Genomic DNA, 17644 nt, shown 5'->3' on the forward strand with positions numbered 1-17644 from the left:
CTCTTTAATAACATTTTTAGGCAGAAAAATCTGTCCTGATTTGCAGTCTTGAGGGAATTTCTGGCCACGGTTGGATTCCCCCCCGCCCCCATTTCCATTTATTTTAGATGTTTTTAGACAAAGGCGGAGACACTGGTCATTGTTCACATTGTTTGTTTGCTTATTCTCTGAACTAGATCCAAATGAAGGAGAACTCCTGACATAATTTTATTTATCCTTTGTTCTATTATGGAGAGAAGAGAGCTTTTCAAATGGAAAGTCCTGAATATTACAATTTTGGTGACTATTCAGACACCAAGAAATCCCAACTATGTTTAAATGTTACTACCTTTTTGTCTTTTTTTTTTTCCTTAAGAATAAGCACACTCCAAGTAATAGGTTTTTTTACTATGACTTGTAAAAAAATTATACCAAAAGCTGGGGGTGAGGGACAGGGCAATATATCAGCTAATAACACTGCTCCTTTATTAAGCTAAATGGAGGTCACTGACACAACTCAGCAAGATGTGAGCTACCATCATCATTTGTTTACTCACCTTGTAGGTGTTCAAGGAGGTAGAGGTTCAGTTTACCTCCTCTTGGCATTAAAGGATGACTTACAAGTTCCTGCTTGCACTCCTGCAGGCTAAGCTCTTGCTTTTGCAAAAAAAGCAGTCTTAAAAAATACTTGCCTGGGCCAGATTGTGGCTTTCCAGAGCAGAATCTGTTGAAAGCAGGGAAATGGGTACTCTGCCTGTCTTCTCAGTGATGTGGGACACAACAATGTCATTTAAGTCTTACCTATTTCTGTAACTTGGAATCAAACCAAGAAAAAGTTTCAGTACTTATAACCATCCCTCTGTTCAAAAGGGGACTGGATTAGAGATTTTTTATTTTGTTCCACGGTATAGATAAGTATAGCTATTTTCTGGTTATCTTTTATTAGATATCATCTGTTTTCAGGCATTTTTCCTTCTCTCAGCAGTTAATGTTATTGCTGCTCTTCTTTTCATACTCTGTCTGTGACAGCAAAGCAATCCTCTCGTACAGAATATTAATTGATGCCACATTTTCTGACATGCAAAGAAGAAAAAAATTCACTTTGTTTAATACATTAATCCACAAAATAGGTCCAGCAAGATGACGTGAAATACATTAGAGGTGACTACATAGCTGGCAAAGCAAGGATATTAAAAACCAAACTCACCCATAAAAAGTGAGACGCAGGAACCCAATCCTGTGGCCAAGTTTAACCAACTCTCCCTGTCTAGTAGCAGCTCCCGTTAGTAGCACGATTCCTACTTTCTTTAGGGTGCACAGCCACTTGTATGCACTTTCATCACTGTACATGATTTCTTCAAAAGGTATTTTGGGAAGTTGCAGATCTGAGCCCCAGTACTGGCATTCTGAAGACGAAGAACAGAGAAACAAGTGCTTAGCTGTTTTAATAGCAAACCTCAGGACATTGTCGAAGTATGAAATTAATAGGATTTCTATGTGTTTGTAAATACACCTTCAATCCTACAGTCAACCACTGGAAACTGGGTCCCTCATCCATCCACTGCTTGATGAACAATAAGCAATCTTTATGATGAAATTCAACAAAACACTGCAGTTAAAAACTTTTAAATCAGGAGTTTAATAAAAGATGGTATGAAAGTGATTATTTTTTTGTTTGTTAACAGTACATCAGAAATGTGTATATTCCTTTTTATGTCTGTACTAGTGAACTATGTCAGTGAACATTTGAAATAAGACTGCTTTGAAAGTTTTTTGTGTAGAGTAAAATAGCATGGAGCACCTTAAGATCTTCCTCAGAGGTATTGTTGCATGTATATATAATAATGAAAAGACGATATTCCTGACGAAGGAACAGGAGAAGACAGAAGACACATATCAACATAACAGCTTAGAAGCAGAGTAACTACATCAATTGCATGCGACAAATCTATTATCTTTTGTAGATTTGTCTTCATGAAATCACATCCAGTTACATTAGTCCTTAGGCGATGTGTACTGTTAAAGAATGTCAAACCAGTAGAGCACTGTTTCGAAGTTTCAAACTGTGCTCTTTTAAACATATCACCAAAACTGTAACTGCTATATGTAAAAAATGTAAGTATATATGGACAGATGTACACAGAGATTCAGTCGTACCAGCCAGAAAAGACAGCTGGAGCTCTTTTATCTTTCTGCTTCAAATGCAGCAGCATCCTGTAAGGATAAGTATGGCTCATAGTTTAAAACAGGTTTCAGTAATGTCCAGTGCACCAGGCGACTCGTGGGGGGTTGCAGGAGCAACTCAGTCTTAGATTGCCTTGAGGCCCTGTCTCTGCAGAGACGACCCGTGGGCAGCTGTGTAGATAGCTCAGCCCTGAGTTGTCTGGTAAGCAGGAAACTAAACAGGGCAGTGTTGCATCATTCAAAGAACCGAAACCTGAGCTGAGCCTTGAAATTCCCCAACAAATAGTATGCCCTGAGTCCCAATCAAACCACTATTGAATTGCCTAAAACAAAGGTAAGCTGGAGGATTTCTGTCTGGCTCCAAGGGACCATGACAATACAAAGATATGCAAACAATAGAGCATACAGAAGGGACCATCACCCAAGAATAACTAAAGATAAGGGGAAACACTGCTAAAGACAAACATCCCAGGTGGTCTAATCCACTCAGGCACACTCCTGCCTGCTGTCACGTACATCATGGAATAAAAACCCTAAGATTCATACTAGAAATGGGGAGTTACTTCTCCAGCCATGGAGTGATGAGAACCTTCCCCCTTGGTCGGAATGCTGGCCAAGGTAACTTACATGGGAGCCCTTACCTGGGGGACAGGATGAACTCGGAACCATACCAATGACTGGACGGACTGACGATTTTGCTCCCTCTCCACCCCCACCACTTGGGTCACCTTGTGGGTAAGATTATTTACCTCAGCTAATGCTGAGTGATATATATATATATTTTTTTTCCTCAGGTTCATATTCCCTGAGTGTATTTTATATATTTTCCTCAGGCACATATTTCCTGAGTGTATTTTATATTTTTCCTCAGGTTCATATTCCCTTAGTGTATTTTATATTTCCCTCCTCAGGTGTATTTCTAGGTTTCCCTGAGTGGATTCTTGGTTTTGGTATTAGTTATACAATCTTTAGTGTACCTGTAGCTTTTCAATTTATCACCGGCAATCCAAAAGAACCTGTAAACGTTGCTGTAAATAAATGACTACTATTTGTTTCCCGACTTGCACCTGTCACATATTCGGTGCCGGCCTCACAAGACCGGATTTATTTTCCCCATTTTCGCAGCATATCCTCATATCCCTCAAATAAAACTGAATGCGTTAGGTGCTGTGGAGTAGGCAGGAGAGCTCCTGCACACATAAGCCGAGAGGCACTGGCGCAATGAACTGTACCCATGGGGCTAGGCATGGGGATGGCCTCTCAGAAGAGTTGGTCCCAGTGAACTCTACATGAACAGGAGAGACAGGAAACCAGGCACCCTAGGGTGCATGTGGGAACGACACACAAGCCACTGTGGAGACATGTCAGCCAGGCTATTCAAGACTTGACAGACCAAATTGGTAATTGGGTTCTCTGACATGCTACTCAGAAGAGTATGTCAGTACAGGTAAACAAGGTCAGGTTCAAGCTCTGGGAACCACAATGGGGTCATTTGAGGTCGAACAATAAACCCCATGGGGTTACTAGAGGTCCAAATTCCCCTGGGGACCATCTTGGGGTCACTTGAGGTCAACCAATTAGTCCACGGGGTTACTAGAGGTCAATCTTATGCTTTGGGAGCATCTTGGGGTTTTCTGATGTCACTCATTGGCCCACAGCATTACCTGAGGGCAAACTCATCCAAAGTAGCCAGTGGTGGGCATTATTTGAGGTCAACCTTCCCTTCTGGGGATCATGCTGGGGTCATCTGAGGTCACTCATTAGCCCACAGGGTTAAGTGAGGTCAAACAGTCTCTCTCTATAGGAATCATCCTGGCTTATCTGAGATCAACTAATTAACTGTGGGGTTACTTGAGGTCAGGCTCCCTCTCTGGGAACCACAGAGTGTCTGAGGTCTATTAATTGTCTTAGTTCTTTAAACTTTTCATAACTGTGTATGATGGGGTTGCAGTTCAGTCTTGCTTGTGCCCAGGTGCATTTATCAGGTGCAATCTTTTCCAACACACTCAGTAATGATGCGTACAATTTTTAGATGTTTTTCACAAGAGCAATCCAGTGCTGCCCACGCTGCCTGCTGGAGTTTGTTTTCTGATGCCTTCTCCCTAGGAATACTGTTATTATTTATACTATTTTTTAGTGACTTAATATTTCCATTCTTTTTAATTCAAGTAAATAAGGTTTCTTCTCCATAAAGAGCTTTCATGCAAATATTTGAAACTGCTGGCATTTCAGCTATAAGGTGTAGGATTTGTGACATACTCTGTTTGACTTAAGACTTTCACCCTCAGCTCCCACAACTATGTTGTTGAAAATGATCAGCATAATCCTATAAAAAAATCATACATTTTGGTGGAAAGCATACCAGTGCCAAGAACAATAATAAATTATCTATGTAGTAGTACGAAGAATAAAAGAGACAGGTTTAAAATTATTTTCATGAGAGCTGTGAATTATGAGAAACTTTTTCCCTGCAGAAACCAATTTGTAACTCTTACCAAAAGAAACCAAGGCCATTTTATTTTTAATCATCAAAGCAAGGTGTATACAGATAAGAATGAAGGTTATGGCTCTCTGCATGGCTGAGTGCCGAATGGTTCTCTCTGAGACTGCGACTGGAGAGATTCACAATGTCCTCAGTGGACAACCACGGCTTTTTCCTCCATTCCTCCATAGCAAGATCCTGCATCTTTCTTACCCACACAGCTCAAAAATGTGCATGAGACATACGGAGGAAAATGCTATAGCATTAAAACTTCTGGCAGAGCTCTGTGAAGAAGGGTGCTCAATAACCCGAGGCCAGTGATTTCAGTTTGCCTTGCCCATGTCCATGAAACATTTTTCATCAGAGAGCACAGCTGGAAGACCTCTCTGCCACTGAAGCTGCCTTGGATTTCTCTCTAGGAGTGCTTCACTTGCTTCTAACTTGGGTAAATGTTAACCATTTGGGCTGAGGTTTTTCCATAGCAGTATCTGCCGAAAATAATTTTGGGAGAGCTTCAACAACAATGAAAATGGATCAAAAGCCTAGATCAATCAAAAATAAGTCATAACCAATTGGCTTAGCAGAGAAGTTTTAGTGCTTTCATTCTTTCAAGTGTAATGTTTGGCAAATAACTTAGTCACGTGTTAGGAATGTACTTTTGCCATTCCTGACAAACCCGTAAAGTTTGGCCAATGTTTACAGCTTTGGAAAATATCACCTTGCAGAAGCTCCACAGGCATTTTTTCAGTTTGGCAGACAAACTGTACATATATTCCTTTCACACTGAATATGCTCCAGACCTTGGGTAAAGGATATAGCAGGACCATTGCAAAACACAGATGAGGAAAGTAACTTCCATGTAAAATTAGCAGACTCACAGGCAACAAGGCCAAATATAACACCAACTGTGTGCTTCAAAAATTGTGTAACCCTGATTTCAAACAACCAGTCCCCTGGGACTTCTCTGACCTGTTGATTTCAGTATATTCCAAAGTTTGAAAAGAGTAATAGTAATAGTAATTATATTGCTCTTCCTCAAGTGATGGGATGTTTCACTGACTTCCCCACACTGATGGACAACTAAGTATCAGCTCACTAGTCATACTTTCCATTATTTCATGCATAATTTTGCTCAAACTCAAATTATGTTCACATCATACCAGCAGTATACATGACATCTAGGAAAGAAACCCATACTGATAAGAGTAATTTGTCCATGTGAAGAAGCTAGGACAAATCAGGATGCTGCAGGAAGAAACACTTTATTAAACATCTGCTTAAAACTACTCTAGTCAGGTGTATTTTAAGATTTTCAGAGATATTTGCAAAATCAAATTAAATCTATTCAATAAAAGGCAGTGCTGTAGCTCTTCTTTAGTGCAGGCAAAAACACATAGCAACTAAATACCATGATTCTTTATTTTGGCCTGGGGGAGCACCGTAATTTATTCCCTGAGGGGTGACTAGAGCAGAAGGTGCTGAGGGGAGGGGTGGCCCAGGCCCAGAGAGCCTCCAGGTGCCCAGCCCTCAGGCTCTGTACAGCTGTACCCACAGCATTGGACATCTGATGGTCCTCTGCTTTGCTCACACCACCTCTCACACAACCTGCTACTACCCATTATGTTCACACAGTGTATTGAATACTAATTCACAGGAAAAAAATTCATTTTATCATTGAACAGAGCGCAGGCGAGCCTTTACATCCCCTGACCATGACAGCACTCTGTCCCCTCCACTGATTTCACCCAGGCTGCCTGTGGTACCACAAAGTGGCAGCATTTGACCCCAATCTCATGATTCTTCTGTCAACTGCCATGGCTCAGCTGATTTCAGAAGCAAAATAACCCTGGTGATTGCAACTCCCCGGGCTCTTTGGTAGCAACTTTGGGTCTTACATATTTCAGATTTTTTTGGGGAGGTATTAATAATGGTAGATGTTAACTTGCAGAATGAGAAAATGTGTGATTTGCTTACTTGATCTGGAAAGCAGTGCTGGTGGCAGATACAAAAGACCATTTGGACATATACACCTGCCCTTCAAAGCTACTGTAATGCACAGAAATAGATGTGTGGTAATTCCTTTCTCTCCTGTATGAAAGGCCTATTTCAGATTTACACTCCCTGCATACAGCAATCTCTGACTCCTTGCTCTCTACTCATTAATTTTCACTTGTAATATCACATAAATTTGCCAGTTTACCAGTTTGCATGCACAAATAAACACACCCACACATGGTCAAACCAAAGACATTACACAGTAATGGGTAAACAGGACAAAGATGCTACTTCTTACATTTCATTTTGCACAAATTTTGCATTGATTCTAGTCTTTTGCAAAACTCTAAACATTAGTTTTAAGTCAAGCATTCTCTCAAATGTTGAATCAGAGCTCCTATTCTCAGAGTAAATAAATAATTCCTTTGATATATTTAATCTGAAGCTGCTTATTTTTAAGATGGAGAGCACCATAAAGCATGAAAAGATTTTATCCATTCCATAGAATAGCTATTTTGTTTAAATCACATCTAGGTTACTTGGTATTTTAGCTAATATTCAGTTAACTTGTCCGATCACCAATCAGAAAGATTACATACTAGAAACGAGACCACAAACATTTGAAAAATGCAGATGGCATAATTTATAAAACACCTACATCTCTCTTTATGCCAAAATCCCTTCAACAGACAGGACCAATAAAAACTATTAAACATTATACAATGATACATAATTTTATATATTTCAAGCAGCTTTCAGAATGGGAGCTCTAGGGGATTTCAGCTGGTGAGTGAAGGACATGCTGCACTGCAAAGAGATGTAAAGGGCCAGGTTTGGGGTTTTTTTCCCCCTCTCTCTCTAGATACAGGTAGCAAGTACAAAATGCAAAGTGCTCATAAAAAAGTGAACCCAGACACTACATAATTACAACATTTTTCAAGAGTTGCAAAGTCTGCAAATTCTGAACCACTAGTATTCCTCTCCCCTTTGGCTAAGGCTAGTTAGAGAATGTCCAAGAAACACAGTGCACATACTCAAATATAAACTATCCACATAGACCATCTTTTATACTCTACCCTGTGTTTCAAAGAAGCTGTAGTATGATTGACAAGCTGTTGAATTTCACAACATGTTCATAAAATGAAAAGAGTGCAATCTTTGAGGAAGGATATACTCTCACCTCATTAAATTCCTTTTTGAGACCACTCCATGGCTTGCTGCTCACTGCTCCAGTGTATTTAACTCAATATACATCCTTTCACACACTTGAAAGATGGGGGAAAATAAAATATGAACAATTTCCTTTTTCTCTATTAAAAGTTATGAAATTAAAATAGCTCTAGGTGTGCTGCCAAGAATAACCTTTGAAAGACAAATTTAAGCTTCAGTGTTAGTGCAAGTAAATAACCATATGAAAACTAATGGAATATTTAAGTTCCACCTTTACTTCCTAGCCTTTATTGCTGTCTTGCTAATAAATATTTTCCTGATCTTCCAAGCAAAAAAGCAGAGTAATATTAGTGCTTCAAGGAATATACCAACAGATTTTTCCCCACTTTAGGAAGTAAATATATGTATATGGAATTTAACTGCAGCTTCAGGAGCCCCAGGCTTCCCCAAGTACATGGACTGTAGAGGCCTCTCATTCAGATTCCCGATTCCCACTGTGCTTGCTAGAAGTTCCACCTAATACAGGATGCCCCTTCTGCAGCTAATGGACATGGGCTATGGTGGTGGGTTTTTGGAGTGGTTTTGGATTTTGTTGCAAACACTGGCTTTGCCATAGCACTGCAAAACAGCACACACTCAGCATAGCTGTCTGTGACTCTCCTTGATTTTGGTATAACAAATCTGCCAGCCTTTATAGCTAACCTGTGGAGAACATCTGAAGAACACCAACTCATTTGGTCTTCCTCCCAGCCAGGCCTCCTGCAGTGGAGGCTGCCATTTGGCTTCACATCTCTTAACTCTATAGAGCCAAGGGAGACAAAAGATAAATTCAAAATGCTTCTGTAAGCAACCTGCAAGGACAGGCAATCTTTTCTTTGTGTAAAAACTATCAATGATGTGAATCTCACTAAGGTGCTGGGAATTAATCCCTTCCCAAACCCTGCAGTGTATTTGGGAGTCAACACTGCCTACTGACTCAAGAGATGTTTAAACTTCATAGTACCACTATGATGTGGAAATTGCAAAATTTCAAGGAAACTAAACTGTATACTGATACTCTCCAGGCAGCTACTAAAACCAAATAACAGTTCAAGTAAAGCAGCTTCTTAGGTTTTGTACTAAAAAAAAAAAAAAAAAGCCAAACCCCAAACAAAGATACAAAGTGCTAAATACAGTTAAATCCTGCCTGGTGAGGCTATAAACTCTGTCCTTGAAGTTCCACTTCTCTCACATGTATACACTTCCAGTGACAAGTGCAGCCAGCATCCTTTGTGGTTTGGGTTTGTTTTTCTTTTTAAAGAAGCAGGCTGGTACATGAATGCTTATAAATCCTACCTCATGTTTCAGAGAAGAAAGGCTCCAAGTTCCCAGCCCTTCAGAGGCAATTCAATGTAGCCAAGAGCTTAGTATTTGAGCTACTGCAGAAGTAACCTTTCCCCCCTGACATTTGCCAAAGTACTCTGTAATGACACTGGTAACTACTCCAAAAGCTGAAAACGCATTGTGCACACCTCCAAGTATTACTAATCTTGGGAAACGTATGGAACGCAGCAGCAGTTGGTATCTGGGAGGAAAAAAGAATTCAGTATGGCTTGTAATGTTATTACTATTCAAAACATGTCCTCACTTTGTGTCTTAAAATCTTCCTTTTAATTTGAAAATTTTTAGAGGTTGTCTGAACTCCAATTTTTACCTACTCTGAACAGCATTAAAAAAAAAAAATCTGTTCATGTATGCACACATGCATTTGCATAGTAATATACCTACCATAAATAAGGAAAACAAATGGTTCCTTCTCTCTCTCCTCCTCTGCCCCCAGCACTTGATTTCTTAGATGCTTCTAGACCACTAATCACGCACAGTGCTTTCCAGTGAGCACTTTGCAGTCTTTCTTGATGTGTGGTGCTCAGAAATGATACACACTATGGAAGCCTTAGTCCTTCAAATGGAGCAGAAGGACTACTTCATCTCTTCTGCAGGTCCTTTCGGACTCAGTTGAAAGCAATGTTTGCCTTCATCCCAAACCAGTCTGCCCACCAACCAGCTCAGCCTGGGACCAGTACCAACCCCACCTGACCCAGATGGTTATCTTCCCAGCTTGTACTCAAACGGCTGCTGAGCTGCAGTATCGTACAGGAAACTCTGGCACAATGACCATGGATGCTGAAGAAACAGAAAGGACATGGACTGCAGAGACTGGCTCGGCTCACAGGCTTTTACTACATTACTGCTGGAGACTGAGTATTAGGCTAGATGAACTAGTCACTCAACCCATTGAGCATTTTTTATTGTTTCTACCACTTCTATTTGTCAAGGTAATTTAGGGTTGTAACTCTGGTCCTTCAGCACGCTTCCAGTCAACCTCCTAGTTGGTGTCACCTGCAAATGTAATGTGGCTATTGCTTTCCATCATAATCATTGATGAAAATAAGCAACAGTATTGCATAAAGCACAGACCCTTGAAAAGCCTGTCTTGATAGAACATTCTGCCTTGATGGTAAGCCATTTGACTACTTTTTAAAGATGACACGTTTCCTTAGCACATTCATGAAAATTCAATGTGCAACAGGGCCAAATGCTTTATGCTAAGAATATAAATATGACCACGTCATTAGATACTAAATATGCCAAAGAAAATTATGCAAAACAATCAAAGAACAAACTTGCATACTTGGAGTACAAGCCAAACCACTGTCTTTACTGCATTGCACAAACCCTCCAAAATAGAAGCAGGAAAACCATTTTAAAGCCATAACTAAAATAAAGTGATTCATGGCAATAAAGCCATACAAAATGGGGAGAAACTTGCAGCATTTCAGTATCATTAAGGTTGTATGCATAATAAATGTTTTTACTATTAGCAAAGAGAAAATTGGCTGAACATCACACTGGCTGGCTGCAGTTGAGCATCAGATGAATATTTACACCAGGTGCATACAGCAAGTTGCAGAGAGTTGATCATCATCTTAGCACAGAACTTCCACAGTCTTTTTCATCTTTATGCTTTATACATCACAAATATATTTTTCTCAGAGCGGTCTTAGAGCTTAATTCAAATATACTGGTGCCCATTTTAATCCTTCTAGTAGTTGCAGTAGATCTGGGGTCTAATTTCTAACGTTTATGTCTGACATACACATGAACTACTTTTAAACAACTTGTATTTGCATGAAATCCAGTGAAGGACTTCCTCTCTTGACCAGTCCCAGGCAAGTACAGCAGTAGTAGTAGCAATAGTTCTACACTAAAATAAGCAGTATTTATAAAGATTTCATTCTTCTCAGCCCGGACAAAAATGTTATATCTTGTCCAATATTTACAATTTGACAAATTAGCAGGTCCATAATTCTTTGGAAAAGAGACAGGAAAGCATACATCATAGAACCAAAACAGATCCCACAATGTGAAGGTATTTAAGTTCTTTTACTTAACAGTATTTTTTAAAAAGTCTATATGAAAGTTTTAGAAAATTGTGTGCCTCACAGGACATGTTATTCTCCCATATACTGAACAACAGTAACTTTATACCCACTTTTATCCACAAAACCCCTTCAGCTTGAAAATCTATCAAGAAGCTGCACTGAAGAGGGACTGTGCTCTTTCCCAGTAGTTCCCAGTGGTAACTGATCCCACTCACGTTCTTCATTATTTCATCATGTCAGCATAGCACATTTTTTCCCACTATGTAACCACACTTAATATAGTTTCCATTGTCCAGTAGTAGAAATCTAAGAACATAAGCTCTGAAGCTGAAGGGGTAAGAAAGATAGGACCGAGCCATGAGTGCCTGGGCAGCCTTAGGTCTCACTTGCACAGCACAACTGCAGTTGTCAAATTAAAAACCTTTATTCTTACAAATGTAGCCGAACAATTCATAAGTGATAAAAACAAAGGTCTTGTAGAATTAATTTATGTGTTTATTGACCATTTACATTATGACTAATAAAACCTCAGATCGATGCACTTTTCAAAATGGGAAGAAATAACTGCTTTTGAGCTAATTAATGAGTCGCCACCTCTTTAAATTTCAGAACAATAATTTGGGGGGTGGGAGAAAGAGAAAAAAATAATTCCATTTCTTGATCATACCACGTTAGTTACAAAAAGCCACCTACATTAGACTTTGCACAAAATGAGAAGATGGCCTTTGCCCAGTTCCTGCAGATGGTGTGCATGTATCAGCAAACACTTGGAATTATTTAGCGTTTACTATGCATTGGGACAGTGCTGATCAAAACCTTCTATGCTGGAGTCACATGGGAAAGAAAGTCTAGACATCAGAAATTAACTTACTTAATCTAAAATTGTATTGTCTACAATGTGTATTTTAATGTTTGTTGCAGGCCAAATGTATTTTTGCTGTATTGTGAATTATGTGTATGGCAGCCTAACTCATGGAGGCAGCTCTTATTAATTATTACTACAGGATAAACTCAATTGAACAAACTCTTTTAGTTTTAAAAAAAAACACCTTCTTTTTAATAAAATTATCATCTATCAGGATGTAATAGAGAAACTGAAAGCATCACTGATGCTGTTAACATCCTGATTCAAACTTCAGTGGAGCTGGATATATGTCTAATATCGTATCATATTTTAAAGGACAATCATCACCTGAAACCTTTAACCCTAGGTTAAAATCTTAACCTAAACTAACATTAAAAATATTAAGTAGCATCAGGTACCACCTCTGCTGAATCTTCTCCTTCACCTAATAGGAAAATATCATTGTGATATTATTCATTTTTTTCCCCGCACATCCTGTTGTTGGGATGCAAGTATCTTGGAAAATGAGTCTCAGCATATGCAGTGCAATGCAGTAAGAGGTCTGATACTGGAAAGCACCTGGTGTACTCAGTGTCTCCCACAAGCTTCCTCTACCACACATAAAACCTAAGCTTCAGCGACAATGCATGAGGTGGTAAAACACTCCTGTGAGGTTTGCTGGGGAGAACACAAGTAAACAGGAGGGGAAAAAAAAGGAGTAACGACTCATCAGAACTGGAGAAGTAGAAGATGGCTCTTCTGCTGCTTTTTTTGGAAGTATCTTGTAAGCTGGGCTGAACGAGCCTTGGCACACACAGTGGACTTTGCATACCACATGGATAGGATCTGGGACTGTTTTTAAAAGGAGAAACTTGACATATTGCCATAGGGCTATTTATAGTCACTTTGTTCATGCAGTGAAAATCTGACCTACTCATCTTTTTGGGTTTGACACATGCCTGACATCTAATTTTTTGAATGAGAAATTACAATGAAAAACCATCATAAACGCAACATGAGAAGCAAATAACTACTTGCAAAAAAAAAAGCAAGCAGCCACAGCCATGATAATGTCAGCAGTAAAGGTTAACCTCTAACTACAGCAATCCGGTGAGCTTTCCCTTAGGTCTGTTGAACCAGCATGCAGGGCTGGTATTCCATTTCACCACCTGTAACACTATACTGCTGGGATATGATTAGCTACTTAAGGACATCAGGAGCCAGACCTTCTCTGGGAATATGAGAAAAAGCAGAAGGACACTACTGAACAAAGTCAAAGTTAACGCAGTCCCTTATTTAGTGTAACGTTTATAAACATATTTCTTCAGATCTATCACAGAAAACTGAACTTGCAAAAGCACTGCCCAACAAATAAAATATATCTTTGCTGGTTATTTTACGTAGATTGCTTCACATAAGCAGTAGCAGAGGGGAGAACTGGCCTCCAAAACAAACACTGTATTTGGATGCTGCAAGTAAGCACTGTGTAAACATGTGTGTACAAAGGCAAATCGCAGTTAGGCTTCATTACAGGGGAAAACATAGCATTACATCTGAAATACTGAAATCTCAGTTATTGATACCTTTGCTAATAAACATAAACAGAGATCTAGACTAATTTGTCTGGGCATTAATCAGAGGAACATTCAATTTACATTCATTACATTCCCCCAAAGGCTACAACACATCTTGCTAGCTTCCACAGCATTCTCATTTTCCCAAATAAAAATTTTTATTACCTGAGAAATCAAGTCTAGTTTCCCTGAATGAGGTTTGCAGCTTCATCGTGTTCATTCTGGGAACATCCCCAACCCTCCAAAACAAGAAACAGCGTAGTTTATTCTTTCTAAAGCTAAAGCAGACATGAACTTTTTTATCACTGGGGAAAAGAAGTTCCATTCTGAACTATGAGGAGTCTGTTACATGATCCACTGAAATGAATGGAAATTTTACTCACCACTTAAGTTTCAAGCCAGATATTAAAGGGTGAATCTTAAGAACTGACTGTTGTTTAGGAGAACAGGTGCTAGGAGCTAAGGAATATTTGGCCTTCGGACACTGGGAAAGATAACTCGCCCCTTCAGTAGTCCCTAAAGTGCCAAAGCTCAAATGCAGGGGATACCTAGGGCCATATGTTGTCTCATTTCTCATCTTTCATGGGAAAAGAACAACCAACCAACCAAACTTTCTTTTCTTAGTTACAGTAAAGAACACCCCCCCCCAAAAAGTAGCACAGAGCAATCATGGCTTTACCTTTTGCTGAGCTTTGAGGGAACTGACACCTGGATCTCAGTTTCACACCATCAGCCTGCCTCTAGTTTCCTTTTCCTAAAGTAATATCCTGTTTTAATGGATACGGTCTTAACTCTGAACACAGACCCACAGCTTTCTACAAAAGCAGATCTCACAAGAACACTGTCAAGAGGAACTGCAGAAATCTTTCACACGTTTCATGCTCACAATCTGAGAGGCTGATAAAGTAATGATGATGTGCACCACGACAAACCTAGTGGGTTTATAATTATTCACTCATAAGGGCGAGTGCTTTGTACCAGACAAACATTATGCTGACAGCTGCATGAAACGCTTCATGACCAAAAGACAGGCAATTACTGCAGTAAGTATGAGACGCCACGCAAACACAACCTGAACTTCAGCACTGGCCATTGCTATCATACAGTTACATTTTAACAGAAGGACACAGAAAGGGAATTTTTTAAAACTCAGTTATAACTCCCTTGCAATTTTAAATAATCTGTCTTAAAACACAGATTTAAATAATTTAAACAGTGCACACACACTTGCATTGTCACATAGACCACTGCTGGTCCACAAGGCTCATTTTTGAGATTTTGAGACCTACTAACCCTTTCCGGAATGAAAAGGCTTTTAGGAAAGCAAACACAGCCCAACCAGCTGAATACCTCTCAGGTCCAGAGGTTAGAAGAGGGAAAGCATACTCATGGGTTCCTGTTGCGCATGCACAGCCTGGCACTGAGTATCAAGAGCCATCAGTGGCCACTGCTCCAGCTGGGTAGACCTGGTTCTCATGCAGGGACCTCTAGCTGGGACTGTCAGTATCAGACCCCTTGCATTTGAAACCCGCATGACAGATGTGGTTTTAATTCCTACCTGGTAAAAATAAATATTCTCGCATTTCTGCTCTGGCTTCTTCAGAGAAGCATCGTTTTTTCAACCACTCAGCTTCATATTCGCTTGCGTGTTCATCAGGCCATGTAATAGAGATCTTCCAATATAAAATGAAAGACAATTTTAGAACAAAAAATCTGAAAAAAACAATCACCCAGAACAACCAAAAAATTACTTAGAAAGTACACAGATTGTAATATTTAGATCAATATCACAGCTAAGCCTTCCCTGTAGCATATTGGCAAAAAAGTAATGAAAAACCAACCTGAACATCATCCAAATTCTGTTACCTTTTATAAACGGCCATTTTCACATGAATCCATGACCTAATTTGCTGTTTTGTGTGGGCTGCTTTCACTGTGGAAACTGTGCTTAGCAGAAAGAGGAGAATCACAGAAGCTGGCACGTATCACTGGGGAGGGCGCCACACCACAACTCAGAAGAGCGAAAATATCTTTCAAAACACTGACAGCTTGTTAAAAAAGAAGGACAATAAAAAAATGCTAGGAGAGAAATCCTTCTCCCAGTTTTGAAATGTCTTCCCCCTCTCAAATAAATTTTTAGAAATTTTTTTTTTATTTCTGAGGAAAAAAAAAGGAAGGAAAGCATATGGCTTTGCTTGTCACAAACCAAAAGAGCTCAGTGCAGCACACACCCCCAGCTGAATTCTCAAGGCTTTGAGAAGGTATCAATTCTCATTTCACATAATTCTGCTCATTCACATCAAGGTAACACACCAGTACCAGTCTGGGATTAGTGCTGTACTTCCTTCAGTTCCTGACTATAAATGGAAGCAGACAATCCCTCTACTACTGTAACACACTGGCCTATTCTAAGCATGAATTTACACGGCATTATTGTTGGTGAAAAACAAACAAACAACCTGGGACCCCAGAATTCCTCAATCCAGACCCTTACCCTCGGCCGAGCCATGCTCCTGTATGGGTCAGCCTCTGCAGACGCCCTGCAGCGAGGCTGCCCCAGCTGCTACAGGGTTGACTGCTGCATCTTTAACATGTATAAAAGATCTTGTACTGTAAAAGGAAGGGAAGGGAGTTTGCATATCAAAGGGGCTGTGTACTGCTTTTAATAAAACCCATAAAAGCTAAATGATACACTAGGTATTTATATGGCAGGAAAGATTAAAATTCATAGGGAGGGCAGTTCCTGTCCTCTCTTGCCCAATAACCTCCTCTTCTAATGAACAAATGTTAATGTACAATAGGTAGATACAGATACAGATACAGATACAGATACAGATGCAGATGCAGATGCAGATGCAGAATGCAGACACTAGGCCAACTCTGAATATTGGGTCCAACTTTGGTTTGAGTGCTTGCTCTAAAATGAAGTCTTTTGCACATTGGAAAATAGCTAATTAACTAATAATTTGGTTATGGATTATGGTCATCATCATTTTGCTGTTTGTTTTTCTAATTTTCAAGACATTTAATTACAGAATAAAAGGGAGAAACAAGACATATGTGAAAGTGTAATTAAAGGTGTGGGGAATGCCTGTATTTTCTTTTGAGCATCTGGTGATGCAGCAGCATACAGCAGAATTTAGAAAAGCTCAATTATATTCTAAACACCAGAACCTGGGTTTCTGTGCTTAATATATAACATCTATAAAGTGAGGTTTCATATAAAGGTGGGAAGATCCGAGTTCCCCAAATTGGGATTATTCCTGAAAGCTTTGTTAATACACAGTAGGGTTTGTGGATAAAATGAACTGCAATTACAGTATAACCTGGGATTGCCTCTAATTTAGAGATTAATGAGAATTGTTATACAAGTTTCATGAGAGGGAGAATGACGGTTTATTTCAAATACCTTTTTTCTGTCTGCCAGAATGACTTCCTTCACCACGATGTTCACGTCCAGGTCCTCGAAGACCAACTTGCGCGCCCCAGCCGAGCGCAGGAAGCAGTGGGGACACTGGCAGTTGTCCCTCAGCCAGACACAGGGGTAGCGGCTCTCGCTCCCGTCCTCCCACTCCACCCGGACGAAATGACCTGCATCCAGGGCTTCCACCTTCTGTATCCCCAGGCTCATGCTGAACAGCTGGGCAGTGTGGATGCTCAGCACAGCCTCCTGCCAGCAATGCTGAGGGGTCCTGGCGAGCAGGCTCCTGCCCTTCTGCGCCAGCGGCAGGCAGCATACCCTGCCTGCAGGGACTTTGGCCCTGGACAGGACGTTAGCCACCGTCCTCCACATTTTGGCTTCTGCAATGAAATCGTCTGAGGGAGAACACCTTTGTGGAATTCCTAAAACACCATGAAAAGCAGCTTGTTACTGAAGGAGTCCGTATAGCAGAAAGACCATTGTAAGATGATTCTCCCTTCCCTTCCTCCTGCCTAAACCTTTAGGAAGACTCATTATCTGTTGGTTACATTTTTTGAGATGCAGAGGGTGCAT

At 40.1% G+C, this 17644-nt stretch overlaps 1 protein-coding gene across 1 annotated transcript in view; it reads right to left on the reverse strand.

Annotated features, from left to right (window-relative positions):
• BBOX1 (butyrobetaine (gamma), 2-oxoglutarate dioxygenase (gamma-butyrobetaine hydroxylase) 1) overlaps positions 1-17281 on the reverse strand; it is a 25570-nt gene extending 8289 nt beyond the window's left edge. The window contains exons 1-3 of the mRNA XM_010192692.1: positions 17060-17281; positions 15209-15323; positions 1187-1385 (exon numbers count right to left, since the gene is read on the reverse strand). Of these exons, the coding sequence (XP_010190994.1) occupies positions 1187-1385; positions 15209-15323; positions 17060-17281 (536 nt within the window). The remainder of the gene's footprint in view (positions 1-1186; positions 1386-15208; positions 15324-17059) is intronic.
• Between the last annotated feature and the right edge of the window lie 363 nt (positions 17282-17644).

This window comes from Mesitornis unicolor, unplaced genomic scaffold, assembly GCF_000695765.1.
Source record: "Mesitornis unicolor isolate BGI_N332 unplaced genomic scaffold, ASM69576v1 scaffold53809, whole genome shotgun sequence".
NCBI lineage: Eukaryota > Metazoa > Chordata > Aves > Mesitornithiformes > Mesitornithidae > Mesitornis > Mesitornis unicolor.